Source organism: Phaenicophaeus curvirostris, chromosome 3, assembly GCF_032191515.1.
Source record: "Phaenicophaeus curvirostris isolate KB17595 chromosome 3, BPBGC_Pcur_1.0, whole genome shotgun sequence".
NCBI lineage: Eukaryota > Metazoa > Chordata > Aves > Cuculiformes > Cuculidae > Phaenicophaeus > Phaenicophaeus curvirostris.
In genome coordinates this window covers 98,422,063-98,438,393 of record NC_091394.1, presented here as the reverse complement: position 1 = coordinate 98,438,393, position 16,331 = coordinate 98,422,063, and the positions used below count along the sequence as shown (strand labels likewise).

The 16,331-nt window shown below is 58.4% G+C and overlaps 3 protein-coding genes across 4 annotated transcripts in view; 2 read left to right on the top strand and 1 right to left on the bottom strand.

Annotated features, from left to right (window-relative positions):
- Positions 1-16,331, top strand: part of PYCR3 (pyrroline-5-carboxylate reductase 3) — a 29,675-nt gene that overhangs the window by 10,862 nt on the left and 2,482 nt on the right. Inside the window, exons 2-4 of one of the 2 annotated variants that reach the window (XM_069854791.1) lie at positions 13,895-13,970; positions 14,756-14,820; positions 15,858-16,037. In XM_069854791.1, the coding sequence (XP_069710892.1) occupies positions 13,934-13,970; positions 14,756-14,820; positions 15,858-16,037 (282 nt within the window). In that variant the 5' untranslated portion in view covers positions 13,895-13,933. Of the gene's footprint in view, positions 1-13,888; positions 13,971-14,755; positions 14,821-15,857; positions 16,038-16,331 lie in introns of those variants that run through there. The other variant, XM_069854790.1, reaches the window with a different exon arrangement.
- On the top strand, positions 1,831-7,506 carry GFUS (GDP-L-fucose synthase). Its single transcript, XM_069853151.1, has 11 exons — positions 1,831-1,910; positions 3,325-3,486; positions 3,572-3,686; positions 3,857-3,985; positions 4,061-4,134; positions 4,950-5,083; positions 5,239-5,303; positions 5,519-5,585; positions 5,665-5,744; positions 5,928-6,027; positions 7,003-7,506. The coding sequence occupies exons 2-11, from the start codon at positions 3,335-3,337 to the stop codon at positions 7,056-7,058; spliced, it is 972 nt and encodes a 323-aa protein (XP_069709252.1). The 5' UTR covers positions 1,831-1,910; positions 3,325-3,334; the 3' UTR covers positions 7,059-7,506.
- Positions 7,640-12,056, bottom strand: LOC138718650 (protein brambleberry-like). Its single transcript, XM_069853150.1, has 10 exons — positions 11,889-12,056; positions 10,267-10,399; positions 10,079-10,186; positions 9,817-9,984; positions 9,556-9,738; positions 9,349-9,448; positions 8,988-9,049; positions 8,329-8,435; positions 7,911-7,984; positions 7,640-7,782 (listed from the first exon to the last, which is right to left on the bottom strand). Exons 1-10 carry the CDS (start codon positions 12,033-12,035, stop codon positions 7,680-7,682), a joined length of 1,185 nt encoding a protein of 394 aa, XP_069709251.1. The 5' UTR covers positions 12,036-12,056; the 3' UTR covers positions 7,640-7,679.

Below are 16,331 nucleotides of genomic sequence, written 5' to 3'. Positions count from 1 at the left end.
GGGCCGGACGGGATTCACCCTAGGGTACTGAAGGAGCCGGCGGATGTGCTGGCCAAATCCCTTTCCATCATCTTCCAACAGTCCTGGAAGACTGGGGAAGTCCCACTGGACTGGAGGCTGGCTGATGTTGTGCTCATCTACAAAAAGGGCCGCAGGGAGGACCCAGGGAACTACAGGCCTGTCAGTCTGACCTCAGTGCCAGGGAAAGTCATGGAACAGGTGATCTTGAGTGCTATCATGAAGCACATGCAAGAGAACCGGGTGATCAGGCCCAGTCAACATGGGTTCACAAAAGGCAGGTCTTGCCAAACTAACCTGATCGCCTTCTATGACAAAGTGACCCGGCTACTGGATGAGGGAAAGGCTGTGGATGTATCTTCCTGGACTTCAGCAAAGCCTTTGACACAGTTTCTCACAGCGTTCTGCTTTGGAAACTGTCACCTCTGGCCTGGAGAGGCGCACACTCTCCTGGGTGGAAAACTGGTTGGATGGCCGGGCCCAGAGAGTGCTGGTAAATGGAGTTAACTCCAGCTAGAGGCCAGTGACAAGTGGGGTTCCCCAGGGATCAGTGCTGGGTCCAGCCCTCTTCAATGTCTTTATCAATGACCTGGATGAAGGCATCGAGTGCACCCTTAGCAAGTTTGCAGACGACACTAAGCTGGGTGGAAGTGTGGATCTGCTGGAGGGTTGGGAGGCTCTGCAAAGGGATCTGAACAGGCTGGACCACTGGGCAGAGTCCAACGGCGTGAGGTTTAACAAGGCCAAATGCCGGGTCCTGCACTTGGGGCACAACAACCCTATGCAGTGCTACAGACTAGGAGAAGTCTGTCTAGAAAGCTGCCTGGAGGAGAAAGACCTGGGGGTGTTGGTTGACAGCCGACTGAATATGAGCCAGCAGTGGCCCAGGTGGCCAAGAAGGCCAATGGCACCTTGGCTTGTATAAGAAACGGTGTGACCAGCAGGTCCAGGGAGGTTCTTCTCCCTCTGTAGTCAGCACTGGTGAGACCGCTCCTCGAATCCTGTGTTCAGTTCTGGGCCCCTCACCACAAGAAGGATGTTGAGGCTCTGGAACGAGTCCAGAGAAGAGCAACAAAGCTGGTGAAGGAGCTGGAGAACAAGTCTTACAAGGAGCGGCTGAGAGAGCTGGGGGTGTTTAGCCTGGAGAAGAGGAGGCTGAGGGGAGACCTCATTGCTCTCTCCAACTACCTGAAAGGAGGTTGTAGAGAGGAGGGAGCTGGCCTCTTCTCCCAAGTGACAGGGAACAGGACAAGAGCGAATGGCCTCAAGCTCCGCCAGGGGAGGTTCAGGTTTGACATCAGGAAAAAAATTTTCACGGAAAGGGGCACTGGGCACTGGAACAGGCTGCCCAGGGAGGTGGTTGATTCACCTTCCCTGGAGGTGTTTAAGGGGTGGACGAGGTGCTGAGGGACATGGTTTAGTGATTGATGGGAATGGTTGGACTCAATAATCCAGTGGGTCCTTTCCAGCATACTGATTCTATGATTCTATGGTTTAGTGGCAGCTAGGGATGGTTGGACTCGATGATCCAAGCAGTCTTTTCCAATCTGGTGATTGTATGATTCTACGACCCCTTTCCCCTGCTCAGCGCTGCTCGGGTCCGCAAGCTCCTGGGCTCGCACCCAAGGAAGCGAAGGGAGCCGAGCGGAGCCGAGTCCTGCCGAGTAGAGCCGAACGTGGCCGAGCCGAAGGCAGCCGAGCGGAGCCGAACGTGGCCGAGCCGAGCGGAGCCGAAGGCAGCCGAGCCGAGAGGAGCCGAGTCCGGCCGAGAGGAGCCGAGTCCGGCCGAGAGGAGCCGAGTCCGGCCGAGAGGAGCCGAGTCCGGCCGAGAGGAGCCGAGTCCGGCCGAGAGGAGCCGAGTCCGGCCGAGAGGAGCCGAGCCCCGTGGCTGGGTGAGACTCTGCCTCCCCCCAGGCCCATTGGGGAGCGTTTGGGAGGCTCTCGGGGAGAGGTGGGAGTGGGGAGACCCCCTGGAGGGGGGCACAGTGCGGAGGGGAGAGCCCCGAGGTGGGGGATGTGGCGGCGGAGGGGAGGGGGCGGAGCTCGGGGGGGGAAGGGAGAGGGAGGAAGGAGGGGACGGAGGGGGAGTGGGGTGCAGGGGTGGAGTGCAAAGGAGTTGTGGGGGTCAGGGCTGGGGTTTGGAGTGCAGGGAGGTGTGGGGTGCAGCCCTGGGGTGCAGGGGAGGTGTGGGGCACAGAGCTGGGGTGTGGGGTGCAGCCCTGGGGTGCAGGGGAGGTGTGGGGCACAGAGATGGGGCTCGGGGTGCAGCCCTGGGGTGCAGGGGAGGTGTGGGGCACAGAGATGGGGCTCAGGGTGCAGCCCTGGGGTGCAGGGGAGGTGTGGGGCACAGCCCTGGGGCTCGGGGTGCAGCCCTGGGGTGCAGGGGAGGTGTGGGGCACAGAGCTGGGGTGTGGGGTGCAGCCCTGGGGTGCAGGGGAGGTGTGGGGCACAGCCCTGGGGCTCGGGGTGCAGCCCTGGGGTGCAGGGCACAGAGCTGGGGTGTGGGGTGCAGACCTGGGGTGCAGGGGAGGTGTGGGGTGCAGAGCTGGGGTATGGGGTGCAGCCCTGGGGTGCAGGGGAGGTGTGGGGTGCAGAGCTGGGGTGTGGGGTGCAGCCCTGGGGTGCAGGGGAGGTGTGGGGCACAGAGATGGGGCTCGGGGTGCAGCCCTGGGGTGCAGGGGAGGTGTGGGGCACAGAGCTGGGGTGTGGGGTGCAGCCCTGGGGTGCGGGGGAGGTGTGGGGCACAGAGCTGGGGTGTGGGGTGCAGCCCTGGGGTGCAGTGGAGGTGTGGGGCACAGAGCTGGGGTGTGGGGTGCAGCCCTGGGGTGCGGGGGAGGTGTGAGGCACAGAGCTGGGGTGTGGAGCACAGAGCTGGGGTGTGGGGTGCAGCCCTGGGGTGCAGGGGAGGTGTGGGGCACAGAGCTGGGGTGTGGGGTGCAGCCCTGGGGTGCAGGGGAGGTGTGGGGCGCAGAGCTGGGGTGTGGGGTGCAGCCCTGGGGTGCAGGGGAGGTGTGGGGCACAGAGCTGGGGTGTGGGGTGCAGCCCTGGGGTGCAGGGGAGGTGTGGGGTGAAGACCTAGGGCGTGGGGTGCAGACCTGGGGTGCAGAGAGGTGTGGATTTGTGCCAAACTCACCGCTTCCGCTTTCCATTTTGTTTTTCCTCGTGGAATTGGGTAAAAACTCCCCAAAAATGAATCTCACCAGCATGGCTGATGCCCCAGGTGCCCGCATCATGATGGGTTGAGGTGGCTGGTCTGTAACGTGGTGCACCTCAAGGTGACCCCACCTTAATTCCACTCTCCTTAAGGGTTTTGGCCATGACGGAGGCGGTGGGACCAGTAACTAAGCGCATCCTGGTGACAGGTGGCACCGGCTTGGTGGGCAAAGCCATCGAGAAGGTGGTGGCTGATGGAGAAGGGCAGCCAGATGAGGAGTGGATCTTTGTGTCCTCCAAAGATGCCAACTTGACGTGAGTTGATAGCACAGGTTTTTGCTTGGAAAGCCCCCTTGTCTGCTCTGTTGACCCCACGGAACCCCAAAATTTCCCATCCCAGGAGCGCTGTGGAGACCAAAACCCTGTTTGAGCGGCACAAACCCACCCACGTCATCCACTTGGCCGCCATGGTTGGGGGCCTCTTCAAAAACATCCGCTACAACCTGGATTTTTGGGTGAGCAACGAGGAAATGGGGCACTATTGGGATCCTTGTGGATGAAGCAACCTCCTCTCACTCCAAACTGGGGACAAACCAGATCTTCTCTGATTTCTGGAGTTATTAATGAGGGCACAGGGTTTTGGAGGTCTCCACCCCATGGATCTGACTAATCTCTTCATCCCTAGAGGAGAAACATCCATATCAATGACAACGTCCTGCACTCAGCTTACGAGACAGGGGTGCAGAAGGTGGTCTCCTGCCTCTCCACCTGCATCTTCCCAGACAAGACAACGTACCCTATCGACGAGAGCATGGTGAGCATCTCCATCCCCACATGCAGCCTGGTGGAGAACCCTGCCCTGCTTTATTCTCTGCTCTCTTGTCCCCAGATTCACAACGGGCCACCTCACAGCTCCAACTTCGGCTACTCCTATGCCAAGAGGATGATCGACGTCCAGAATAGGTGTGGGTGGGAGACATCGAAGAGCTTTTGTTGGCTGCAAGCAACCTCTGGGCAAGGGGAGTCTCCTGAGGCTTCCAGAAATTGAACAGAGCACTTGCAGCCCACAAAGCCAACCATATCCTGGGCTGCTTCCAAAGGAATGTGGCCAGCAGGGTGAGGGAGATGACTCTGCCCCTCTACTCTGCTCTGGATAGACCCCACCTGTAGTCCTGTGTCCAATACTGGAGTCCTCAGCACATTAAAGGAGCGAGTCCAAAGGAGGCCACGGAGTTGATCCAAGGGCTGGAGCAACTCTGCTATGAGGAGAGGCTGAGAGAATTGGAGTTGCTCAGTCTGGAGAAAACAAGACTCAAGGGAGACCTTAGAGCAACTTCCAGTACCTGAAGGAGCTCCAGGAAAGCTGGGAAGGGGCTCTTGATCAGGAATTGCAGGGATAGGATGAGAGAAAAGGGGGTTGAGCTGAAAGAGGGGAGATTGAGATGAGATCTTAGGAAGATATTCTTCATTATGAGGGTGGTGAGATACTACCCCGGGTTGTCCAGAGAAGTCATGGATACTCCATCCCTGGAGGTGTTCAAGGCCAGGCTGGATGAGGCTTTGAGCAACCTGATCCAGTAGAAGATGTTGACCCATGTCAGGGGGTTGAAACTGGATGGGCTTTAAGGCCCCTTCCAACCCAAACCATTTTATGATTCTATGAGATACTTGGGCTCAGTAGAAGAGGATGCTTCTGGTTGGGGTCTTCTGGGCTTTGTGTGGGAGAGGGGTGACTGTGGCTGTAGACAACCCACCTGAACCCCCCTGCTCTCACCCAGGGCCTACTTTGAGCAGCACGGCTGCCGCTTCACTGCCGTCATCCCCACCAATGTCTTTGGACCACATGACAACTTCAACATTGAGGATGGCCACGTCTTGCCAGGGCTCATCCATAAGGTCTACCTGGCCAAACGTGAGTGTGGCAGAACTTCTGGTGGCTTTTTTGGAGAAGGTTGAATTGGCTTGGGTTTTCCCCCCTCTACCTGCTCCATGAGCTACTCCACAGGGTAGCCAAGGAGGGTGGAGATGGCTCTGATCCTCATGGACATGTTCTCCTTCGTCCTGCAGAGACTGGCTCTGCTCTGACTGTCTGGGGTACAGGCAAGCCCAGAAGACAATTCATCTACTCCCTGGTATGTGTGGCCTTAGGGACATCTTGCCTCCCATGGCTTGGGGAGGGCAGTCTATGGGACTCGGGGTGGGTCCAGCACCTGGAACCCGGTAGGATCTGAGCCCACCTGGATTGTCCTGGGCAGCATTGGAGATCCTCAGGGTTGGGTCCTCCTTGCGATGGGAGGGCTGGGGAAGAGCAGCCACCGCACCTCAAGAGACATCTGCTCCTCCACAGGACTTGGCCCGTCTCTTCCTTTGGGTCCTGCGGGAATATGATGAGGTAGAGCCCATCATTTTGTCAGGTAAGCCCCCCTAGGACACCCTCTCCAGCCCCTTTCCAAGAGGATGGAGGAACAGCCACCACCATGCCCTTCTCCACAGTGGGAGAAGATGATGAAGTCTCCATCAGGGAGGCAGCAGAGGCGATCGTGGAGGCCATGGACTTCAGGGGAGAGCTCGTTGTATCCTTCAGTGCTGGTTGGCTCAACCTGCTTTTGGAGCTGCTGCAGCATGGAGGGCATCCCAGTGTCCACCAGGGCTGCAGGGGAGATGCTGTTGTCCAATCATCCTTCCCACCGCCCCAGCTAGGACCTGGTTGAGATCTAGTTTTCCTCTTTGGTTTTCCTTAACTGTTCCCATCCCAGTTTGACACCACCAAGGCAGATGGGCAGTTCAAGAAGACGGCCAGCAATGCCAAGCTCCAGCACTACCTGCCCGGCTTCCAGTTCACACCCTTCAAGCAAGGTGAGATGAAGGCTCCATGGAACATAGAGGTCCTACTCATGCAGTTGGGCCTTGATGGCATCAGGGTGGTCCATCCTTTCAGTGCTTAAAGGGGGCAGATAAGAAAGATGGGCATGGACTTTCTACCAGAGCCAGTGGTGACAAGACAAGGAGGAAAGGTTTGAATGGAAAGAGAGGAGAACCAGATTGGATAAAAGGAAGGAATTATTTCTCCTCCTCTACTCCTGTCTGGTGAGACCCCACCTGGAGTCCTGTGTCCAGTTCTGGAATCCCCAAGAGAAAGAGGACATGGAACTGTTGGAACAGGTCCAGAGGAGGACACGGAGATGATCCGAGGGCTGTAGCCCCTCTGCTATGAGGACAGGCTAAGAGAGTTGGAGTTGTTCAGCCTGAAGAGAAGGCTCTGAGGAGACCTTAGAGCAGCTTCAAGTACCTGAAAGGGCTGGGGAGGAACTTTTTCCAGGGGCACGGAGTGATAGGACGAGGGGGAATGGCTTTAAATTGGAAGGGACATTAGATGGCACATTAGGAAGAAATTCTTCGTGATGAGAGTGGTGAGGCCCTGGCACAGGCTGCTCGGAGAAGTTGTGGCTGCTCCATCCCTGGAGGTGTTCAAGGACAGGTTGGATGGGGCTTTGAGCAGAGCAACCTAATCCAGTGGGAGGTGTCTCTGCCCATGGCAGGGGGTTGGAACTGGGTGGACTTTGAGGAACCTTCCAACCCAAACCATTCTGTGATTCTATGTTCACACTGAGGGTGGTGGGACACTGGCCCAAGCTGTCCAGAAAGATGGTGGATGCCCCATTCCTGGAAATTCAATGTCTAGTTGGACAGAACTCAGTGCAACCTCCTCATTACAGGGAGGGGTGGACTGAGTGGACTTCAAAAGGTTCCTTCCAACCAATACCCTTTGATGATTCCATGAATAAACTGTGTTCCTAAGCCCAAACCCCATCCCATCTTCTTCCTCTCCAGCTGTGAAGGAGACCTGCACCTGGTTCAGCACCAACTACGCCAGCGCTAGGAAGTGACGAAGCCACCGTGGCACAGGACCAGCCTCACCTGGCACCGGCATCATCATCTTCAACTCAGGGTTGTCCTTTGCAGGGGCAGAGGACAGGGCTGGGGTGGTGACAGTGACATTTCCAAAGTAAAGGGGGTCCTGATCCCTTTGAGCAACCTGCACATTCCTGCCTTCTCCTCAGGATGCCCAGGTGGGTAGAAGGTTGGGCATCCTGAACGTTCTAGGACCCCAGACCAGGTGGAAGCCACCAACTGGAGCCACCACCTTGGCTGGTGGCTCCTGCTGAGCTGTAATGGGCTGCACTGCTGGTGGTTGGTGGAGGAACAGCAGGTAGGCTTTTGATGGTGGCTTCAGCAGATCAGGATGGTCCCAAAGCCACACCAGCTGGGACCAGAACAGGGAAGGCTCCAGCTGTAAATAAGGCATTTATTAAAATATATGCAAATAGTTTAAAACTGGTGGGATGAGGAACATTTACGTCCCATCATGGTCCCATTCACACATCAAATGGCACCCTTAAGGCCCTGAGCACCACCTCGTGTTCTCCAGCAGGATCCGGAAGAGCCAAAAAGAAGGATTTAAAACCACTCTGGTGGGACAAGGCTGTGGCCAAGCCACTGCACAAAGGTCAACTGGTGGTGTGGACATAGCAGAAGTCTTGCCCAGGGTTGGCTTTCTTCCTGCACGGCTGCCCAGCCCTGGTGAGCCCCTGGCATCGAGACCGCAAGGACCTATGGAAGAGAGACCATGAGTAACTCAGGAAGCTCCCAGCAGGGCTGCCACCCCCACTTGCTGTCCAAGGTGACACCAGCCCCAGCATGGCCCTGGAGAAAGGATGGTTCCTGTGGTTGGTACTCACACATCGCTGGTCAGAGATCGGCTTGGGCTGTAGGGTTTGGGCTTCTCAGAACCTGTGGTCATATCCAGCATCTCCTGGTTGGGGAAAAAGGGGTTTACATCCTCCATCCTTGGTGGCCATCCTGTCCTGCCTAAGATGTCCCTTGTCCCCTGGGGCCGTGTGGGTTAGGATGGGTGCCTTGGCTACCCATCCTTAAAGGACATCCCCTTCCATCCAGAAGTCCTCCTTGAGCATCAGTTCCCCCCAAGCACTGCAGGACCAGCCCTGGCCCCTCTCCCAGCAGGGTGTCCAGCACCTAGAGGTGCAGTCACAAGGAGGACACCCCAACCCTAGAGGAACTGACCCTCAGGAGGGCCCAGCTGGGCCCCAGGAACAGGGTCTGGTCCAACCTGGGTCATGCCATGGAGCTCAGGCTTACCCCACATCTCAGCTTTGTCCTCCAGCCACCACAGATGGATGACACCCGCCCTGCTAAGCTGGGGACATCCCCAGCCACTGCTGGGGGCTGCTTCAGGCATGAAGGCTCTGCAAGAACATAGAATCATGGAACGGGTTGGGTTGGAAGGGACCTTAGAGCCCATCCACTTCCTACTCCTGTGTTGTGGGCAGGGACACCTCCCACTTGATCAGGTTGCTCAAAGCCCCATCCAGTCTGGTCTGTAACACCTCCAGAGGTGGGGCAGCCATGAGGAGGGGCATGTTGCTGGCTCACGTGGAGCTTGTCATCCACCAGCATCACAAGTCCTTCTCCTTAGGGCTGCTCCAAATCCTTTCTCCACCTAGCATGGATTTGTACTAGGATGGCCCTCACCCAGGTGCAGGGACCTTGCTCTTGGCCTTGTTGAACTTCATGAGCACGGGTGGTGACACTGCCAGCACTGCTGTCACCAGATGTTGGATGGAGACACCTTGGGGTGGTGTACACCTCATGTAGTTTGGAGACACTGGAGTAACACACGTGCCCCAGTACAGGATGGGGACATGCTGGGGCATCAGACCCTGTCCTACAGCCACCACACCTCCCACCCCATGGTCACCCCTCCCACATTCCCCCCCCCTTGCCTGACCAGCTCTCACCTTGCAGGTAGCTCATCTCCATCTTGTCCAGCTCCACCTGCAACAGCTCCAGTTCGTGTTCCCTACACAGGAAGGAGGAAACCTGGAGTTCCACCACCTTGGTGGCTCCTTGGTCACCCCCATCATGATAGCAGCCCCCTTTCCAGCCTCTCCACACCCTCCTCTGGGCAGAACCAGGGAAGAGAGCTGGAATGAGGTGCCCAAAAGCTGCAAGCCATCCATCAAGATGCGTTCTGCTCCCTTCTGGGGACCAGTAGCCCACCCTGGGGACCTCTGCCAGATAGCAGCAGGAGGTGACATCCAGGATGGGTCCTAGCAGCTCCCGAGGTTGCCATGCCCATTCTCCCCAGCCATCTCCTACCTCTCTGGAGTGGAAGTGAGCCAGGTACGGGGCTTCTCCGGAGGAACTACCAGGCAAGCTCCTCCAGCACCACGGGAGGTGGTCACAAAAAGCCACTTCCCTGCAGGGAGAAGAGAGATCGGAAGGGGACAAAAGCCCCAAAATCTCACCCTCATGACATCCCAGGGTGGCATCTCCCCAAACAGGTCCCCCCACATCCATCCCCACCTGCCAGAGCAAGGACCAGGAGAGCGAAGAGTGCTGAGATGCCGAGGAGCTCAGCAAGGACACTGGAGGCGAGGAAGAGGAGGAGGAGGATGGCACGGGGCAGCATGGGCACCAGTAGCGAAACCAGCAGCACAAAGTAGGATCCGTGTAGGATGCAGGTGGAGATGACATTTGGGCTCTGACCTGCAGGACAGGGAGGAATAGCCTGATGGTGGCACCTACCAGCATCCATCAGACCTCCAGCACCCATTCCTGGCTCACCAGTTGGATCCTGGACACGTTGGAGGTGCTGCAGATGTTTCTCCACCTGGTTCCGTGCATCCTCTACAGCCAGCAGTGCCAAGCCCAGGCTCTGGTTCATCTGCCACAGCTTTTCCATCACCTCCTCCATCTGGTGCTGCTGGGCCAGGAGAAGGGCCAGGTTGCTCTCTGCACATGGAAGAGGTGGACATGGTGTCAGGATGAGCTTCTCCATTGGGAGAGGTGCAAAAAGAGCTGGGAATGGGGTTTGTTGGATTCCCACCTAGCTGGGAATAGACATCCCAAGCTCTTTCCTGCATGTGCTGGAGGTTGGACAGGTTGGCCCGGGGGCCTTCCTGGAGTCTCAAAGTCCCATGGCCACTCGCGTTCCCTGTAGGAAGGCATGAGAGGTTAGGTTGGTCCCCAAGGTGGGACAGAGGATGGAGCAGCATCCTGGATGGTGGTTCTTACCCGTCCGCTGTGTGATGTCCTCTATGAGCTGGACCACCTGGCGCTGCCCGCCGGCAATGAGGGCTTCATCCAGCGCTGGCCACAGCAGGCTGGGGGTCTCCAGTCCTGGCCGCAGCCTTCCAGCTGGCTGTTCCTGGGGTGAACGATGAGAAGGTGACTCCACAACCTACGCAAACCACCACACCCCATGGTGATGCCCAACTCCATGTACCAGGTGAACGCTAGTTCTCCCCATGGGCAACCTCTCAGCATCCCAAAAGGATCCCCCAGTGATGAAGGTCCATCCCATGGCATGGAGGAAAGAGATTTTGGAAGAGAGTGAAGCTAGGAAAGATGGTTAGGGGTGGAAAAACCTCATCTCCCATGAGGGAAATGAGCAAAAAAGGGCAGGTTTCACCCCAAAATGAGACAGCTGGATCCTTCTGGGGCTCTGCAGCTACAAGGCTTGGAATTTCATAAATCATGGAATGGGTTGGGTTAGAAGGGACCTCAAAGCTCATCCAGTTCCAAGACCCCTCCTGGATCAGATTGCTCAAAACCCCCATCCAACCTGGTCTTCAACACCTCCAGGAATGGGACAGCCACAACTTCTTTGGAAAACCTGGGCCAGGGCCTCATCACCTTCAGTGTGAAGAATTTCTTCCTAATGTCAATCTAAGTCTTCCCCCTTCCAATTTAAAGCCAGTCCCCCTTGTCTCATCACTCCAGGCCCTTAGAAAAAGTCTCTCCCCAGCTTTCCTGGAGCACCTTCAGGGACTTGAAGGTTGCTATAAGGTCTCCATGGAGCCTTCTCTTCTCCAGGCTGAACAACCCCAACTCTCTCAGCCTGTCCTCAGAGCAGAGGGGTTCCAGCCCTCACATCATCATTGTGGCCTCCTCTGGACCCATTCCAACAGTTCCATGTCCTTGTTCTCCAGAAGTGGACACAGGACTCCAGGTTGTGTCTCAGCAGAGCAGAGTAGAAGGGTGGAGTCCCCTCCCTCAAGCTGCTGGCCACACTGCTTTGGATGCAGCCCAGGGCACAGTTGGCCTTCTGGGCTGTGAGCACACGTTGCCAGCTCATGTTGAGAGTCTCCTCAACCAGCACCCCAAACCCTTTTCAGGACTGCTTTCAATCACGTTGTTCCCAGCGTGGAACTGGAGAAAAGAGGTCTTGGGGTGCGCTGTCCTGGCACCATCTACCCATGTCTGGGGTAGACAGGTGGGTCTGGTGACCCTCAACGTTGGCCTTGCAGTTGGAAAGGGCCACCACCATCTTGGCTGCTGCCTCCTCCTCATTCTGACTGGCCCAGGGTGAGCAGAGCTCCACTACAACGAGGTGACAGCACCAGTGACAGGGCTCAGCACCCACATGTGCTCTCATAGGTAGGAACATAAGGAGAAAGGTGTGAACCCACCTCACCACTTAGCTTTCAACCCCAAAACATGGACATGGGGCACCCACTGCTTGGGGTTCAGGTGGGAACATGAGGAGAAAGGTGTGAGCCAAGGCCAAAACTTGCCCTTCAACCCCAAAATGTAGACATGAGACACCAAGACATAGAACTCCACGTCTGGAAAAGTGGGGTGGGAGCTCTCTGAGACCCCCATTTCCCATCCAGGATGAATCCCCACCACCACACCTGATGGTGGCCAGAGTCCAAAGTTGACGGCTCCCAGCGTGTGGCTTCAGCTTGGAACCGCTCGTCGACCACGGTCACCTCAAAGGGAATTTGCGTGGAGAGCCCCAGCTCTGTGGGGACCCTGAGCTTCTCTGGTGGGGTTCCCATCTCCTCCAGGGAGGTGCCAAGGCCTGCCCTCCACCAAAGCTGAGCAGCAGCGCAGAGGAGCAGCAGAGACGAGGAGCTCTGGGGCAGAAGCATCATAGTGGTGGGGTCCTGTGGGGAGAAAAGGCAAGGGGGGAGCACCACAAGACCCCCCAAACCTAGGGAGATTTGAGGGGGGACTAAGCTGTTAAAGGGGAGGAACCCAACTGGGGGGACGGCAACACCACACCGAGGGGTGACAGGGGAGGAAGAGGAAGAAGGGGAAGTGGGGGGGGAGGAGGAGGAGGAGGAGGAAGAAGGGGAAAGAGGGGGGAGGAGGAGGAGAAGGAAGAAGGGGAAAGAGGGGGGGAGGAGGAGGAGGAGGAAGAAGGGGAAAGAGGGGGGAGGAGGAGGAGGAGGAAGAAGGGGAAAGGGGGGGGAGGAGGAGGAAGAAGGGGAAAGGGGGGGGAGGAGGAGGAAGAAGGGGAAAGAGGGGGGGAGGAGGAAGAGGAGGAAGAAGGGGAAAGAGGCGGGGAGGAGGAGGAGGAGGAAGAAGGGGAAAGTGGGGGGAGGAGGAGGAGGAGGAGGAGGAAGAAGGGGAAAGTGGGGGGGAAGAGGAGGAGGAAGAAGGGGAAAGAGGGGGGGAGGAGGAGGAGGAAGAAGGGGAAAGAGGAGGGGAGGAGGAGGAAGAAGGGGAAAGAGGAGGGGAGGAGGAGGAAGAAGGGGAAAGAGGAGGGGAGGAGGAGGAGGAGAAGGGGAAAGAGGAGGGGAGGAGGAGGAGGAAGAAGGGGAAAGAGGAGGGGAGGAGGAGGAGGAAGAAGGGGAAAGGGGGGGGAAGAGGAGTAGGAGGGGGGCAGGAGGAGGAAGAAGGGGAAAGTCGGGGGAGGAGGAGGAGGAGGAGGAAGAAGGGGAAAGGGGGGGGAGGAGAAGGAGGAAGAAGGGGAAAGGGGGGGGGAGGAGGAGAAGGAAGAAGGTGGAAGGGGGGGAGGAGGAGGAAAAAAAGAACGGCAGATGGAATAAGAAACAATGAGGGAAGGAGAGAAGAATAAAAGATAAAGGAATAAAGGAGCCGGCCAGTCCCAGAGCCCGCACACCTGCCCAAACTCCCGCCACGCTGGGCAAGCCCCGCCCCTTGTAGCCAAGCGCGGCCAATAGGCTGCGAGGGGCGGGAGCGCCGCAGCCAATGAGAGAGGAGGGGGCGTGGCCTGCGGGGCTCTGGGCGGGGTCTCGGGGGGCGGCAGAGTCGCAGCCAATTGGCGGAGAGGCGGAAGCTCGGCAGCCAATGGACGCATGGGGGCGGGGCTTGGGAGTCCTCGGGGGGCGGGAGCGTCGCAGCCAATGGGCATGCAGGGGGCGTGGCTTGGGGGGGGTGAAGGCTCGGGGGTCGGGAACAGCGCAGCCAATGGGAGCAGGGAGCGTGGCTTCGGGTGGGCGGGAGCTGAGGGAGGAGCGGAAGCAGCGCAGCCAATGGGAGCGAAGGGGGCGTGGCTTAGGCGGGAGGGAGCTGGGGTGGGAGCAGCGCAGCCAATGGGAGCGAAGGGGGCGTGGCTTAGGATGGGCGGGAGCTGGGGGATAGGGGCAGCGCAGCCAATGGGAGCGAAGGGGGCGTGGCTTGAGGCGGGAGCTATGGAAGGGGCGGGAGCTGCGTAGCCAATAGGAAGCGCAGGGAGGGCAACGTTGCAGCCAATGGGCACGCAGGGGGCGTGGCTTGAGGCGGGCGCTATGGGGGGGCGGGAGCGGCGCAGCCAATGGGCGCAGAGTCAGGAGCGCCGCAGCCAATGGGCGCGCTGGGGGGCGTGGCTTGTGGCTCGGGCTCCTCGAGGGATGGGAGAGGCTCAACCAATGGGCGGGGGGGGCGGGCTCAGAGCGAGGGGGCGATGGAGGCGGCGGAGCTGCGGGTCGGGTTCGTGGGCGCCGGGCGGATGGCGGGGGGCCTGGCCCGGGGGCTGCTGCGGGCAGGTACGGGGTCCCTACCCCATAGATCGGGGTGGGGGCACGGGAACAACCCTGTGCTGTCCCCACCTTGGGTCTCCGCTCCATAGAAGGACGCGGGGACGGCCCCATCTTGTCCCCTCTCGGCATCCCTGCCCCACAGGTCGGGGTGGGGTCACAAGGACAGCCCCATCCCGTCCCCTCCTGGGGTCTCTGCCCCATAGATCGGGGAGGGGACACGGGGACAGCCCCCTCCTGTCCCCTCCTGGGGTCTCTGCCCCATAGAAGGACACGGGAACAATCCTGTCCTGTCCCCTCCTGGCATCCCTGCCCCATAGATCAGGGTAGGGACACGGGAACAACCCTGTCCTGCCCCCTTCTGGGGTCTCTGCCCCATAGAAGGACAAGGACAGCCCCATCCTGTCCCCTCCTGGCATCCCTGCCCCATAGATCGGGGAGGGGATGCGAGGACAGCCCTATCCTGTCCCCTCCGGGGGTCCCTGCCCCATAGAGGGACACAAAGACAGCCCCATCCAGTCCCCTCCCAGGGCCTCTGCCCCACAGATCAGGGTGGGGACACGGGGACATCGCCATCCTGTCCCCTCCTTGGGTCCCTACCCCACAGGTCGGGCTGGGGACACAGGGACAGCCCTGTCTGGTCCCTTCCTGGCGTTCCTTTGGAGATCAGGGCGTTCCATCTGCATCTCCTCCTCCTCCTCTTCGTCCTTCTCTATCTCCTCCTCCATCTCCATCTCCTCCTCCATCTCCTTTTCCTCCTTCTGGTCCTCACCCCAGTCCCCATTGTCCCTAAGGGAAGGTGCCACCCAGCAGCATCCTGACCAGTGCCCCCTCGGACAAGAACCTGGATGCCTGGCGGGTGAGTGGGGCTGGCGGGATGACAAACGCGGTGGCCACAGTGGTGGGAAGCCTGTTGAGATGTCCCTCACCGTGATTTTGGGGCATCCATTCCCACCACAGATGGCTTTGGATCATCCTTCCTTCTTCTGGGTGGATGGCCCAGCCCAAAGAGTGGTGGTGAGCAGAGCTAAATCCATTTGGTGGCCGGTTACAAGTGGTGTCCCCAGGGCTCCATGTTGGGGTTGTTTAATGTCTTTATCCATGATCTGGATGAGGGGATTGAGTGCAACCTTGAGAAGTTTGCAGATTACACCAAGTCGGATGGAAGAGTTGATCTACTTGAGGGCAGGGAGACTCTGCAGAGGGATCCGGACAGGTTGGATCCATGGGCTGCGACCAACGGGATGAGGTTCAACAAGGCCAAGTGTTGGGTTCTGCACTTGGGACAGAACAACCCCATGCAGCTCCAGGCTTGGAGAAGGACATTGAGGGGCCAGAAGACGTCTGGAGAAGGGAACAGAGCTGGGAAGGGGCTGGAGAACAAGGGCTATGAGAAGTGACTGGGGGACCTGGGGTTGTTTAGGCTGGAGAAAAGGAGGCTGAGGGGAGACTTCATCACTGTCTACAACTGCCTGGAATGAAGTTGTGGTGAGGTGGGTGTTGGTCTCTTCTCCCAAGTGATAGGATGACAGGAAATAGCCTCAAGTTGCACCAGGGCAGGTTCGGATTGGACATCAGGAAAAATTTCTCCACCAAAAGGGTTGTCAGGCACTGGCGGAGGCTGCCCAGGGAGGTGGTGGAGTCCCCATCCCTGAAGGTGTTTAAAAGCCAAGGAGATGAGGTGCTCAAGGATGGTTTAGTGGTGGACAGGCACGGTTGGACTCGATGATCTCAAAGGTATTTTCCAACCAAGGGATTCTAGACCCAGGCAGAGCCTTGGTGGCTTTGCAGGCAGAGCAGGTCCCCAAGTTGTGTCCCCACGACCCAGCTGGGACATGTCTTGTCCATGGGGGTGGAGGGTGCCAGGCTGTGACACCTCTCCTTGCTCATGGACAGGAATCGGGCTGCCGGACCACCCACTGCAACCTGGAGGTGCTGCAGGAGAGCACGCTGGTCTTCCTGGCCACCAAACCCCATGTCCTGCCAGGCGTCCTGCAAGAGATCCGTCCTGCTGTGGGACCCCACCACATTGTTGTCTCACTGGCGGCCGGCGTCACCCTCCAGACACTGCAGCGGGTGAGCCTCCTCCTCATCCATCTCTTCCTTCTCCACTTCTTCCACCTCCTCCTTGTCCTCCTTCTTTTCCTCCATCTCTTCATTTTCTTCCATTTCCTCCTCCTCTTCCTCCTCCTTCTTATCCTTCAGATCCTTCTCTTCCTCCTCCTCTTCCTCCTCTTCTTCCCCCTTCTCCTCCTTTTCCTCCTCCTCCTCCTTCTTCTCTTCCTCCTCCTTCTTATCCTTCATATCTTTCTCTGCCTGTTCCTCCTTCTCCTCCTCTTTCTCTTCCTTCTGTTCCATCTTTTTTCTCCT

Bases quoted from the DNA above. Each gene is read 5' to 3' on its own strand.
- LOC138718650 (XM_069853150.1), bottom strand. From the start codon at position 12,035: ATGGGAACCCCACCAGAGAAGCTCAGGGTCCCCACAGAGCTGGGGCTC. The intron at 9,449-9,555 runs GTGGGGATGGAT...TTCTCCCTGCAG, and splicing joins CCTGGTCCTTGCTCTGGCAG to GGAAGTGGCTTTTTGTGACC. The intron at 7,783-7,910 runs GTGAGTACCAAC...TCTCTTCCATAG, and splicing joins CGATCTCTGACCAGCGATGT to GTCCTTGCGGTCTCGATGCC.
- GFUS (XM_069853151.1), top strand. From the start codon at position 3,335: ATGACGGAGGCGGTGGGACCAGTAACTAAGCGCATCCTGGTGACAGGT. The intron at 4,135-4,949 runs GTGTGGGTGGGA...GCTCTCACCCAG, and splicing joins ATGATCGACGTCCAGAATAG to GGCCTACTTTGAGCAGCACG. The intron at 5,745-5,927 runs GTATCCTTCAGT...TTCCCATCCCAG, and splicing joins ACTTCAGGGGAGAGCTCGTT to TTTGACACCACCAAGGCAGA.